Source organism: Pelodiscus sinensis, chromosome W (assembly GCF_052426305.1).
Source record: "Pelodiscus sinensis isolate ZL-2025 chromosome W, ASM5242630v1, whole genome shotgun sequence".
NCBI lineage: Eukaryota > Metazoa > Chordata > Testudines > Trionychidae > Pelodiscus > Pelodiscus sinensis.
The window spans coordinates 11,626,966-11,640,335 of record NC_143084.1 but is presented as its reverse complement, the minus strand read 5'-3'; the positions used below and the strand labels follow the sequence as shown (position 1 = coordinate 11,640,335).

The 13,370-nt window shown below is 53.3% G+C and overlaps 1 protein-coding gene across 2 annotated transcripts in view; it reads right to left on the bottom strand.

Moving 5' to 3' along the window:
* The window catches only part of LOC102451607 (malectin-like), a 60,709-nt gene extending 55,326 nt beyond the window's left edge, over positions 1 to 5,383 (bottom strand). The window contains exon 1 of one of the 2 annotated variants that reach the window (XR_012900477.2): positions 5,161 to 5,383. Coding sequence is in view for 1 of the 2 variants with exons in the window: in XM_075918558.2 (XP_075774673.2) it covers positions 5,161 to 5,371 (211 nt within the window). In the remaining variant the exon portion in view is untranslated. The remainder of the gene's footprint in view (positions 1 to 5,160) is intronic. The other variant, XM_075918558.2, reaches the window with a different exon arrangement.
* Positions 5,384 to 13,370: the final 7,987 nt, after the last annotated feature.

The following is a 13,370-nucleotide window of genomic DNA, read 5'->3' as shown; positions in this document are numbered from 1 at the left end:
CCACAGTAACTATTTACCCTGGGTTTTATAATCATAACATCATTTTAAGTATAAAAAAGTAGGATTTAAGTGGGTGCAAGTGATAAGCAGATCAAAGCAAGTTATTAAGCTAATATAATCAAAACATGCTAGCTAAGCCTAATTAAGAGAGATTGTTGCAAGTCATACATTTCTCACCCTAGTCCTTATTTCAGGTAAAGAACTTCAGGCCAGAGCTGATCTTTCTCTCTGACCTGGGCCTAACAGCTCCTCCCCAATCAGTTATTTTCTTTCCAGGTCCTTTCATATGTCCCCCTTGAGGTGGGAAGCAGTCTTTGAAGCCAGCTAAAGATTAATTACCATTTGCTTCCCATTCCTTAAATACAATTTCCCCAGGGAGGGAAGTCTTTGTCCCACTCCCCTCATCTCTCTGGAAAAATACCAAATTCAAGATGGAGTCCACAAGCAGGTGGTATGGTCACGTTTTTGTAGGACCAACCACAGTTTAGGCTTACAGGAAAAACAAGACTATTCTCAGATGCTTCTCGTGAGCACTGGTTCCTTGAGTACCAGTAATGGCTTTCACTAGAAGACCTAGAGCAGTGGTCTCCAACCTTTTTAACCACAAGATCACTTTTTGAATTTAAGTGCAATGTAAGCTCTACCTCAAATCCAAATACCCTTTGCCCCACTTCCTTCCTGCCCCTTTAAGGTACCACCCCTGCTTCACCCCCTCTCTAAAGCTTCAGCCTGCTCACTCCATCCCCCTTCCTCCCCAAACCTCACTCACTTTCACCAGGCTGGGTTAGGGATGCAGGCTCTGGTCTTGGGCCAAGGGGTTTGGAGTGTGGGAGGGGCTCCAGGCTTAGGGCAGGGGATGGGATTGGGGTCGGGGTCCAGGAGGGTTTCAGGGTTCAAGCTCTAGGAAGGAGTTAGGGTGCAGGGGGACTCATGCCTGGGGCAGGAGGTTGGGTGCAGGAGGAGGTCCAGGGCTGGGACAGGGGTTCAGGAAGCAGGCTCTGGCTGGGCACTGTTTAACTGAGACAGCTTCCAGGTGGTGGAACAGTAGGATTAAGGCAGGCTTGCTCCTGACCCGGCCCTGCACCACCCCTGAAAGCAGCTGGCATGTACAGCAAAGGCTCCATGGCGTCATGTGCTGCCCCTCATCTACAGGCACTGAGCCCACAGCTTCTACTGGCCACAGTTCCCTGTTACTGATCAGTGGGAGCTGCAGGAGCGGTGTCTGCAGGCAAGGACAGCGTGTGGAGACCCCCTGCTCTGCCTCTCTCAGGCTGCAGGGACATGCCAGCCACTTCCAGGAGCAGCAATTACCACAGGGATGACAACTCCAGCCACAACAGGTTAGCGTAAGTGAGAAATGAAAGTGATGAAATGCACAGACCACTCAAACCCCCAAAATAACCCACTTTGCAAGCAGTAAAAGTAGTAACCACCACCACCCCCCACATGTGTGTTGGGTCAGGAGATGAGAGGGAAGGACACTGAGTGTGAGAGAATGACAGACACACACGGTGTGTGAGAGTGACAGATTTTCATTGCCAAGCTCCCTCCCCTTCTCTGTGTGGAGATAGGGTACAGGAGCAGGGGGACACCATGACATCAGCACCCCCCTTCTCCCTCCCACACCCTGCCCAGCAAGCAGGAGGCTCCCAGGTGGGGCAGCTCCAAGGCAGAGGGCAGGAGCAGCATGACAGTGGGTGGAGAGGCAACTGAAGTGCCAGTGCTTGGTAGCTTCCTGGCCAAACCAGTCAGGATCACCTGTCAGAGGCTCCAAGATCTGCTGGTAGATCCCAATCTACTGATTGGTGACTGCTGACCTAGATTAACAAACAGGTGTACACTTTATATTTCTAACTTCACCTACAAGAATAATACATGCACACAAATGAAATTTACATGTCCAGGGGTTACAAGCTCTTGAATGATAGGTTACTTGCCCCATTTTGCTATGCATATTCATATTTAAAAAACACATTTCTATAAAAATATGGGGGTATAGTGTCAGAGTGAACTCACCCACTCACACAAATGACTAATTCATTTGAATGCTACAGTATGCTGTATGATGCAATGGAAATGGATCTGACTTAGCAGCATTTTAGTGATGGTGAAGAATGAGTGATGCACCAAGACAGAAACAAACCATTACACATTAAAAGTAACCAAAGTAGCCACAATCTTCATTTATTTGGCATCTGGATATGCTAGAAATCCCTTAGCTATACTTTCTTCCTTAAGTCCCAGGATCAGAATTTGAGTCTTGAGGGAAACCCTAAGGCACCATCCCAGGACTCCTAAGCTATCAGTAGCAGGATTTCTGCTGCAGCCATTATCTGCTCATCTACACAAGTGGGAGCAGAATGAGTAATTCCAGGAACCAAAAAGATGGTGTAACAAAAGCCACTGATGGAGAGATCCGGAGAGCCAGGAGCAGGCAGGGTGCACCCTCTCACAGGACCCAGTCAAGATAAACCTGAGCAGTGAGCAGTCAAGCATCCCTCACCTCCCAAAGCATACACCAGGGAGTATGTAGGGTGGAGAGCCCCATGTGCTGGACAAGCGCCAGAGGATCCACCCAGTCTTCCCACTCGCAGTCCAGGAGGTCTCTGATCCTGGTGACTTCTGCCAGGACCAACCTCTGGAGCACCAAGGGGGACTACGATGCCTGCAGATGGAGATACAGACTGCATAGCAGAGGCTCTGTGAGATGGTCTGCCTCCACAGTGGTCCTCAAGGACATGGCCGCTGAAAGCAGCTTCCAGCTCTGGAGGTCCTGGTAGAAGGCCAGCAGTTTGGAGAGGTCTCTCAGAAACCCACTCAGATGGAGATAAAGGAGCTGCCTGTCATACTGGAGCAAGCTGTTACATGTCACTAGCCTGACCACTCAACATCAAGTTCCACTTCAGTCCATGAGGACAGACTTCTCCTCAGATGACATGCCTGCAGTCTAAAGCAGGGATCTTGAAGTTTTACAAAGCTAAATGCTCCAAGTCTCATCCAGTTGCAGGGAGTGACCATACTTCTGGTGAGACACACGGCATGCTCAATAAAGTTGGGCTTTTTTGGGGCAAGCTAGTTTTGCAGGCAATAGCCAACATAGCAGTTTATCAGCTCCTGTAGGCAAACCCCCCGCCCCCACCCCCCAAAGGCCTTGTTTAATAGAAGCTGAATAACTTTTTAGAGTTTTTGTTGCTGATAAGTATCACTGATATTTACAGCTGGAGATGGACAACACAGATCTCAGGCTCTCTGCTCCTGTGAAATCTGATGCAGGGTGCCTAAAGTGCTCATTTCTTTTTTTTCCTATCTCCCACTGGAGGCTACCCTCTCAAGTTAGATCTAGACTATTCTCAGTGAGATGCTAGTACCCTAGCAGTTTCAATAAAAGTGCAACCTTTCAGAGAGATGAACAAATAAGCAACTTTTGCTCAGTTAGGATCACATGCTAGAGCAGCTAGGCTGACAATCGGAGAGATGACACCAACCTCTCAACTCTTCTGCCCTGCCTGCTGAAACAGAACACACAGACTGCATCTAGACTGGCAAGTTTTTCCAGCCGCTCTTGCACAAAAACTTGCCAGCTGTCTACACTGGCCGCTTGAATTTGCGCAAGAACACTGATGTTCTACTGTCCGAAATCAGTACTTCTTGCGCAAATGCTTTGACCTTCCCGTTCAGGCAAAAGCCCTTTTCCGGAAATGCTTTTGCGCAAGAGGGCCAGTGTAGACAGCTAAAAACTGTTTTGCGCAAAAAAGCCCCGATGGCGAAAATGGCGACCGGGGCTTTCTTGTGCAAAACTGCGTCTAGATTGGCACGGACGCTCTTTTCCACAAATGCTTTTAACGGAAAAACTTTTCCATTAAAAGCATTTACGGAAAATCATGCCAGTCTAGACACAGCCATGCTGTAAAGTCAGACTGCATCTCTGCAAACAGCTGCTCTCATGTAAGCACCTGACCAGAGAGGGCAACACAATGGCAGAAAAAACCTCTGAGCATTCTACAAGTTCACATGTGTTGCCAACATTTAAGACTTAGAGTTCAGTACTATCACCTTGTCCCTTTCCTCACCTGGAGAGCAGTAAGGGAACAGCCCTGAGGGCAGCCTTCCATTGCCACATGGCTCAATGTGCAACAAGGTACTAAATTGCATCCATTCCCTTTCCTGTCTCTCTACTCCCCCTAACAAAAATCCTCTTTGGCAACTGGAAGTTACAGAACACCAAGAGAAGGCACAGAATGGGTACTCAGCAAGGCAAGTGTGTAAGTTATCAGCAGGAAATGGCAGCCAAGACAGAGAGGAGTCTAGGGGCAGAGAATCAGTTATCACTTTAACAGATAAGGAGGAGGGTTCAATACTTCCTGGGTGACTGGTACAGAGAACTGCTGATCCAGGGAACTCCTCCAGAAGAGCCTGGTTCCCCCCACAGCCACGGGGTTCAAACAGGGAAAGGAAGAGTTGAGGAGAGAAGCAATAGGAGAGAAACAGGCTGAAGGGGGTGAGAGGCTAACGTAGCACACTGAGAACATGCTGTGCCCAGGAGTTCGGCCCCTTCACAGATTGCTTGGGTTCTCCCACCATCCAACGCTCAAGGCAGCAGGGCTCTGAAGTTCTGGAAGCAGTCATCCCCTTTATTCCCCCCTTCAAAGACACTGGCTAGGAGCCATTCCTCCGGTAGGATTAGGCGGGCAGCAAGCCCTATGCCAGGCCGCACCTGGCCCCAATCGGCCCCTTAGCCAGAGGTCCCCAAATATCCCCGGCTAGGGCACCAAAAAAGCGTGTAGCCTGGCTCCAGGCGGCTTCATTAGCCAGTGCTCCAGGCACTCACCGAGCCTGCCCAAGGGCGAGACACGCTGGGGCAGCCGGCTAGGCCCCTAGGGGGAGTTATGGGGAAATGGTTAAGTGCCCTTCAAATGCGCGCCTTCGCTACCTCACACCGCCCGCTGCACGGCGAGAAGCCCGCCCGTCCCGGGAAAAGGTAGCGGCGAGCCTGGGTTGATCCGGGGGGCGGGGAGAGAAGAGAGAAAGCAGGAAAAGGGAGAGGTCGGAAAGGCTCCCGGCGGGAGGGCAGCCTGGGGACAGACGAGGTGATGAGAACAAGCTGGAGGAAGACGGGACGTGGCCAAGCCTCCAGTTCTTTCCCTCCCCCCGAGGCCTCACCTCGGCCCACCCGGCCCTCGAGCGGGTCCCTGCGGAAGTGGATGCCGTTCACGTCCACATGGGCCTCACCGCCCGCGTTCACGGCCCAGATCACGTTGTCGGCCAGGCCGGCTCTCGAGGCCCCCAGCAGGGCCGCGAGTACCAGAGCCACCCCAGACACCCCCATCTCCGGCTCCTGTTCACAGCTTAGCCCCGCCCATCCGAGCCACATCTATCACCCTCCTCTTCCTGCCGCGACAAGGGGTATCCGAACGCACTAGTCAAATGGCTGGAAACCAGCCATTCAGTCACCGCCTATGGTCTTGAACGTTAACTACCTACTCTTCTCTTATTGGCTCTCGTAGTTCCCATATTTGTATAGTAATAAAACGGCGAGCCAATAGGAATGAGCAGGTTTGGCTGAGAGCTAATCAGGTATAAGGCGGCTAATGCTGTTGGGTTGGCAAAGACTGGGGGCAGCGGGGACTAGAGCACGCTATGTGCAGCCCCTCCCAGGGCAGACCGCTGCAGCGTCACAAGCAGCTGCCCCATAGAATGTCATACCTAGTCGCTGTTCCCTGCTCTTTACAATAATTAACAAGGGGCTCAGGGGTAAATCGCAGCGGGTAGAAATTAACCGGGGGGGTTAACTAACTTTCTTGATGGTAGGGCAGAACGGGGGCTGGAAGGGAAAAATCAGGTGGGGGGATTGGAGCTAGGGGAGACACTGCCAGTCCCTGTGACGGAGTTTTGACCCCACACGGGGAGGGGCAAACGGAGTAGCAATTACTCAAAGGGATGAGCTCCTTGCCAAGTGTGCAAATCTGGGGGGCGGGGCAGAGAGGGGTTTTTATTTCTCTCAGGGAGAGACGTACCTGAACACAGGATAGCTTCCTGTTTGCTCTTAAATGTACAGCTACCCTAGTGCCTCCCTGCTAGCCCCACAGCCCCTACATCTCTGCACTGCTACAGTACGTGGGGCAAAACACTGTAAGCACCCCACATGCAGCTGTGAGGGAGCATGTAACACATTCTGAGGCCTTAAAAGTCTCTAATCAGTTAATACATGAAGTCTCATAACAGTTCAGATATGTCTTATCTCTTGCAGTGATTCCCTGAATTACATTCCCAACCCTCTAACCCATTTTATTGGTAGCTTTGCTCCTTTACAAATGTTATTTCTATTACTCTTATTAGAGGGCCATGCTCCCTGCTTGCTACGCTCATCAACCAGACACCCCTCTAGTGTGGGGGTTTGAATGAGCGGGGTGGGAGTGCGGGGTCTCGGCTTGTGGGGTGGGGGCCACTTGCTTTCGTGCAGCTCCCAGCACCATAGCTCAGGCCCTAATGCTGCTTTTTAAAATCTAGCTAATTTATTTTGCATTAATTGCTTGAGTCAACTACAATTAATTGAGAACCTTAATTTTCATGCCATTCTACAAGTTGAGAGTTTGCCCTCACCTGCACTGCTGGCTGTGTTCACTTTTGGTCACCCTACTCCAAAAAGATGGAGAGATTTCCAAGCCAGGCAGTGAAAATGATTAGAGCCCCTGAAAGGTTGTGTGCGAAGAGACTGAACAGATTGGGACTGCATCTTGCTGCCAGCAGACAGCTCCCTATGGCATACCAATGTTACACATACCAATGAATAAGCGGTTACACATTGGGGGCTTGGATGGCATAGGGGACTGAGCCCCAACAGCTCTTCCCCAGTGATGCAGCCCCCCGGGCTGTGAAGTGGGAGCCAGAGATGGAGCAGCCCATGGCTGGAGGGGACAGCACCAAGACTAGCTGCAGAAGCAGCGGGTACAGGAGTTTGGGTTGGGGTACATGAGGGGCTCAGTGTTACCAGATTTGCCCAATACTCTGGGGTATGCTCATTTATTAGGGTTACCCTTATGGGACTGGGGGAAGGTTAACAGTTCTATCAGTGTGCTGTTGGTGCTTACTTGTGCTCTCATATGGAGCTGAATTCTCCCTGCTGCCAATTCCCCCTCCCACTGGAGCTCTCCTGCAGGAACTAGGTTCTCAGGATGGGGCTCTTCCCACCTTAGCAACACACACAGACACTCACCCCCACTAATCAGAGCACGTCTGAGAGGACTGGGTACTCAGCGCTCACAAGCTGACCCCCTCATATGTCCCTGGACTCAGCAGGCTGGGTTTCACAGCAATGCCACACTGCACCCTCATGTGCCTTTGGACTCCGTGGGCTGGATTAAACAGCACTTTAAGCTGCCATCCTCATAAGCCCCCAGGTTCAGCACCCCCATCCCCACTTTCACAGCACAGTCATTCACTGGTGTTGGGGACTCGAACCCGGACGGCCTCTGTTCGTTGTCTGACCGCAAAGAGACAGGCAACACCAGCAAGATCCAATCACAAGCTCTTTATTGAATAGTGCGCACTTACAATAGAGAGCGGCCCGTCTCCAAAGTGAACCAGCCACGATTTCATTAACAGGTAGGCTTATATAGACAGTTCTGTCGTGTCATAGACTATTCGCCCAAGCAACCAACCCCCCTTTATCAGTTAGAAACCTCTAATACCTATGCATACCTGGCCAACTATACATCATGGCCTTAAGCAATTCAGAATGCATCAGCAATTTCTTATCGGCCCAAAAGACAGGTACTGGGCAATAAGGAGACAGTTTGTTATGGCCAAAGGAGAACAGAAACAGGGAGTTTGGAACAAACGGGGAGAGCAGAAACAGGGAGTCTCCTTATCAGTTCTCAAAACAAACTGTTCCTCATCACAGCAGGTACAAAAATGCAGCTTTTTGCTTATCTCATTTTGCCAACTTGAGCAAGCGTGTAGGGTGCGTCCCTGCTTGAACCTATCTCCAGTTCTGTCCAGGGACTACCCAGAAACCTTTGTTACATTTGCTTTAGCATAACTGCACTAGGCCTATTTTTTCTAGGGCCTAACACTGGTAACCCACATGATGAGCAAACCCCACAGGATTTTGGGCACTACAGGGATCTTTTGCTTGGATACAAGAAGCGTTGTTGCAAAGCGAATGGGGAAGCCAAAACAACACCCCTTGAGGAAGAGTGAGCAAAAGAGAAAGAAAGAGAGAGAGAAGCAACCAGCTTAACAATGAAAGTGATTTATTTCTGAGTAGTGAATAGATATCAAACAGTTACAATATTAAATCTAACAATTACAATATTAAATCTAAATTGAAACTGATTACAAACGTTAGGTAACCATATAACAGTTTACACAGGGCAGGGTCAGGAGGCTATGCTTAGAGAGATAGTTGATGAGAGAGAGAGAGAGAGAGAGAGCGAGCACGAGAGAGAGACCTCACCACTCCACGGAGCTTGCACTGATCGGGATTCCCAGATGGTGATGGGAGCCGGGGGGTCCAGAGGGCAGGAGAAAAAGCAGGACAGAGCCCCCCCAGCACGATCAGACAGGAGATGAAGAAGTCTCAATGGAACTGATGCAGTTTAAGTCCAGGTATCAGAACAGTTTTCTTGGGGCAAGGATAGGAGTTTTATAGGGATAGTTCAAAGAGAAAGAGGAGAGACAATAGAGACTGATCACCCCCTGGTTATGGGGGATGTTCCTTGAACGAGCTCACAATGCAACTAGGCAGTGTCAGTATTTTGGATGTCAATAGGATCGTTACTAGAATTGGTCTGATAATGACTAATTTGGGTGTGAGCATCTGGAGCAGGGATTTCCCATCAGGCAGTGCTTCTCTGCTTTTGGTGTCCCATAGTTCACTGCGGTTCCTGCCTTGGAAGAGCTGCTCTCCATTCTGTATGCTAATGAGATGTCCCTCTGTTCCATCTTTAATGCAAATGAGGCTGGGGTGTTTCCTTAATTGTATCACCCTTGTCTGAAGCAGTTTAGGTGTGTCTTCCCCGGCCTTTTCATTGCTTTGTCTTTGATTCTAGCAGAGGCCTGAGGGAGGGGGATGGTTTTCCATGAATGTCACTCCCTGGCTCCCCAAGAGCACAAGGCTGACAGGTGACCATGTTCTGGTTCCCCAAGAATCACAGAGCTGGTAGGTAACAATTCTCCCTGCCCCCCCAGAGGGAAGCCGGCGCGTGTCTCCTCCAGGGCCGGCGTGTGCCTCCTGTGGCGCAGCCAAACCCCCGTGCAGGCCAGCCCCGAGGCCAACCCCCCCCCCCCCCCCCCTGCGGCGCAGCCTAACCCCCGCGCATGCCTGCCCCGGGGCCAAACCCCCCTCCCACAGTACAGGGAAACCCCTGCGCTGGACTCACCCCTCCGGCGGCGCAGGGAAGCCAACACACTCCTCCTCCAGGGCCGTCGCCCCCTCCTGCAGCGCACCCAGCACGCCACAGAGCTGTCAGAGGGGAGCAGCCACCGCACTTCCGGAACCCCCGGAAGTGGCGTGAAGCTGCAGGCAGGAATTCTGTCCACCCCGCAGGAAGCCAGCACTATGCTGGAGGTAGGTGGGGGGAAAATGGGGGGTGGGGGCCCAAACGCCTCGCAGTCAACTGGTCGAGCCCTCGTGATCGATCGACCGGTTGGTGACCACGGCCTTATACACTCTCACTGGGTTGAGAGAGGAGGTGCAGGCTCTGGGGTGGGAATGAGGGATTTGGGTGTGGGAAGGGGTGAGAAGTACAAGCTCTGGGAGGGAATTTGGATGCAGGAGAAGGGGCTGTTGACTCAGGGAGGGGGCTCTAGGCTGGGGAGTGTTGGGTTCAGGTGGAAGGCTGGGGTGCTGAGCAAGCCAGGGCTTGTGGCTGTGAGGGTGCAGGAGTTTGGGCTGGGGTGCGTGAGGGGCTCAGGGCAGGGAGTATGATGGGCTCAGGACACAGATTTGTGGTGTGTGGATGGTGCAGGAGTGTTGTGGCAGAAGACTGAGGATGTGGGGATGCAGGAGTGTGGGGATGTGAGGGGCTCAGGACGGGGGTTCCAGTGTATGATAGGCTCAGATTTGGGGTCAGGTGGTGCAGGAGTGTTATGATGCTGCAGTGAAATGGGGATTTGGCTCCAATTGGGGGCTTGTTGGCCTGACTTAATTTTTAAATAAAATATTATGTCAAACTCAAAAGGTTTTAGCATTGTCTTTATTTATGAGAGCAGTGAGGAACCATTTTGAGTCAAAGGTCACTGACCCACAGAAAAGTCAGTTGGGGCCACACAAGTGAGATGCAAAAAACCCCCCCAAAGCCTCACTAATGTGGTCCCAACTCTGCTGGTGTGGGCAGGGGACAGGGTGCTAGTGGGTGCTGGGGCCAAGGAGAGGGTGCTTCTGGGTGGCAGGATGCTGGCACAGGTGGCGGGGTGATGGGGCAGGATGCTGGGGTCAGGGACATGATCCTGCTGGGCACTGGGGTGGGTGGCAGGCTGCTGGGACAAGAAACAGGGTGCTGCTGGGTGCTAGGGTGGGTAGCAGGGTGCTGGGGCCGGAGACAGGGTGGTGCTGGGTGCTGCGGTGGGTGGCAGGGTGTTGGGGCCAGGGCCAGGGTCCTGGGGTGGGCGGCAGGGTGCTGGGACTGGGAACAGGGTGCTGCTGGGAGCGGGGACTGGGTGCTGGGGACAGTGCTGGCGATGTCAGGGGACAGGGTACTCGTGGGGGGTCAGGGCAGGGGACAGGGGCAGCTGGGAGCAGTACCTGGCAATCCTGCAGCACCTCTGGGTTCCGGGAAGTGTGCGACTGCACTTCCCCTCCCCAAACAGCTGGCGTGCGAGCTGCCTGAGCAGCAGGGGCTCTTGCACTCCAGCAACTTACTTCCACGATGCCGTCCTGCAGGGGGGGAGGGCGCAGTGAGTTCCAGGGCAGAGCGTGCTGCCTGCACAGTCGGAGCTGCTCAGACCCGGGTCTCCTGACTTCTCCCCTCCCCTGCACCCGCACCGTGCAGAAAGGCGGCGGAACTAAGTTGCCGGGTGCCACAGCCCCAGCTGTTCAGGCAGAGCGCGCTGTGACGGACTGGGCCGTGTCTGGGCACAGCTGAGGGCGTCCGCTCAGGGCGAACTGCTCAAATCCGGGGCTACTTACAGCCCCCGACTGGTGACCTCTCCAAACCGGCCACAAACCAGTCTCACAGAGCGCTTCAGCTGCCTGCCTGAAGCCTCACAAGCAAAACCCCTCCGACACCCCAGCAGTATCCGTGCCCCAGATGGCCCCAGGCCTCATACACAGGTGGGGGGTCCTAGCACCCAATCCCACCTACCCTGAACAAGTTCTGTCCGGTTCCAGGAAACCAGCCACAGATCCCTGGTCAATTTATCCTCTGGATCTTACCCACAAATCACGCTGGGCCAATCCTTTAGAATCTATATCTAAAGGTTTATTATTACAAGAAAGAAAAGCCTGAGAGTAAGGTTATTAAAGTACAGTACGTTACATGCACCGAATCTCCCAGTCCTCGATGCAGGCTCTAGCAGAGATGTTACAGCTGCTGGTTTAAAAGTTCTTATTGCACATTCTACGATCAGGATGGGTTCACAGGTCTTCCGGGCTCTTCAATCCCTGCAGTGCTGCCTCTGGGATGAAGTGCTGAGCTAAGAACCAAATGGCATCGACCACATGGCCTCTTTATACCCCCTTCCTGGCCTCTTCTGGTCTCAGCAGGTCACCTGGTCCTCAGCCTCTCTCTGCTGGCAGCTCTTGGGTCTCCGCCCTCCTGCTTTAGGTGTGTCCTTGGGCCATCAAGGGCCATTGTTCCACAGGGCTTCACTACTCAGCCTGTCCATAGCCATGCTCAACCACATTCACAGAAATATTCAGCTTCCACACAGATTACAGATTCCTACCTACACACATAGACATTATACACTCACATAAACAGTGTACACAGGATCAGAAAACAACAAGCTCCCATTCAATACCCCACATGGCTCCCTTTTATACCAATTTCTGGGCCCAACACCCCCACCTAGGGGTGCAGCAGCGATCTGGCTGCTTCCCTCCAATTCGGTAACGTGACATGTGCTGGCTCCTTTGGGGAAGGGAAGTGCTTCTCTCCCTGCTGTGGGTCACATGAGGTCATCCCTGTCTGGCACCCACCTAGTGTGCCCTCCGGGAGCAACTGTTCCCTCTGCCCCCGCCTCCCTATGCCTCTGCGTCGCCAGGGAGGAATGGGAAACAAGTGTGCTGCTTCTTTAAGGAGCTGGCTAGCCGTCGCTCTCTCTCTTTCAGAGGGGGCGGGGGAGTGCTGGCTCTTCGCAGAACCCCTACTTTCACTTCACAGAACCCCAGGGTTCCACGGAGCATGAATTGGGAAACACTGCTGTAGAGGCAAGGTTTTGGAGTGCTCTTGTGGGTCCCCAACTCCTGCATTCGTCGTGCCAGAGTGGGGAACAGCCTTGACAGATGCCCTCCTCCCCTGCCTGCTGTTTGGTGGGGAGGAGTAGTCGACCCTTGTCCCCCTTCCCCCTCTGTCTGTGCCTCCTCCAATCCCCTCTGTCATGATGGAGGAGACCCCTTGCCCCCACCCCTGATCCTGTCAACCCCATGTTTCCCCCCCATTGCCACTGGCCCCAAAGACCACTGTGGCTGACCTCCTGACCCCTGGTTCAGGCTCCGCTGCTGGCATGGCCGATGCCCCCCCCCCCCCCCCCCCGATTCTGGAGGGGCTTCCACCTCTGCTGGGAAGAAGGGCAAAGGCCTGGCCCGGAAGGGACCTCCCGAGGCCAGCCATGCCCGCTGCAGCACCAACATCTGTCACAACTCCTTCTTCCCCTGCTGCTCCCCACACCAACTTTGGGGGCATTCCATCCGTGGCCCCCAGAGCGTACGCCCAGGTGGCCACTGCCACCCTCTGCATGCCACTGCATCTTCTGCCCCAACTGCCGCCTCCAGCTCCATTCTTGGTGGCCGGGGCCCCTTCCCCACCCTGACTAGGAAGCACGGCATCCGCTGCCTCCTGGTTCCTGCCTTGCCCCACGTCGAAACATACATGCGGGCATTGGCAAGGGTGGTGGGGTCCTCGGCCGTGGTGGCGGCCTCCAAAATGTACGGGGAGGTGCTGTTCTTCCTTGCCTTGGAGGCCGCTGTCCAGGAGGTGGTGGAGAGGGGCCTGGCAGAGGTGGCATGCACGTGATCCTAGAACCATTAGAGGACCTGGGCGTACAGGTGGTGTTAACCTCCGTTCCACCCTTCCTCCCCAATGCTGCCCTGTTACCTGCCCTCTCCTCCCTGGGGAAACCAATATCCACCATCATCCCTCTCCCATTGGGCTGCAAGGACCCCACCCTCCATCACGTTCTGTCATTCTGCTGGCAGATGCAGTGACAAA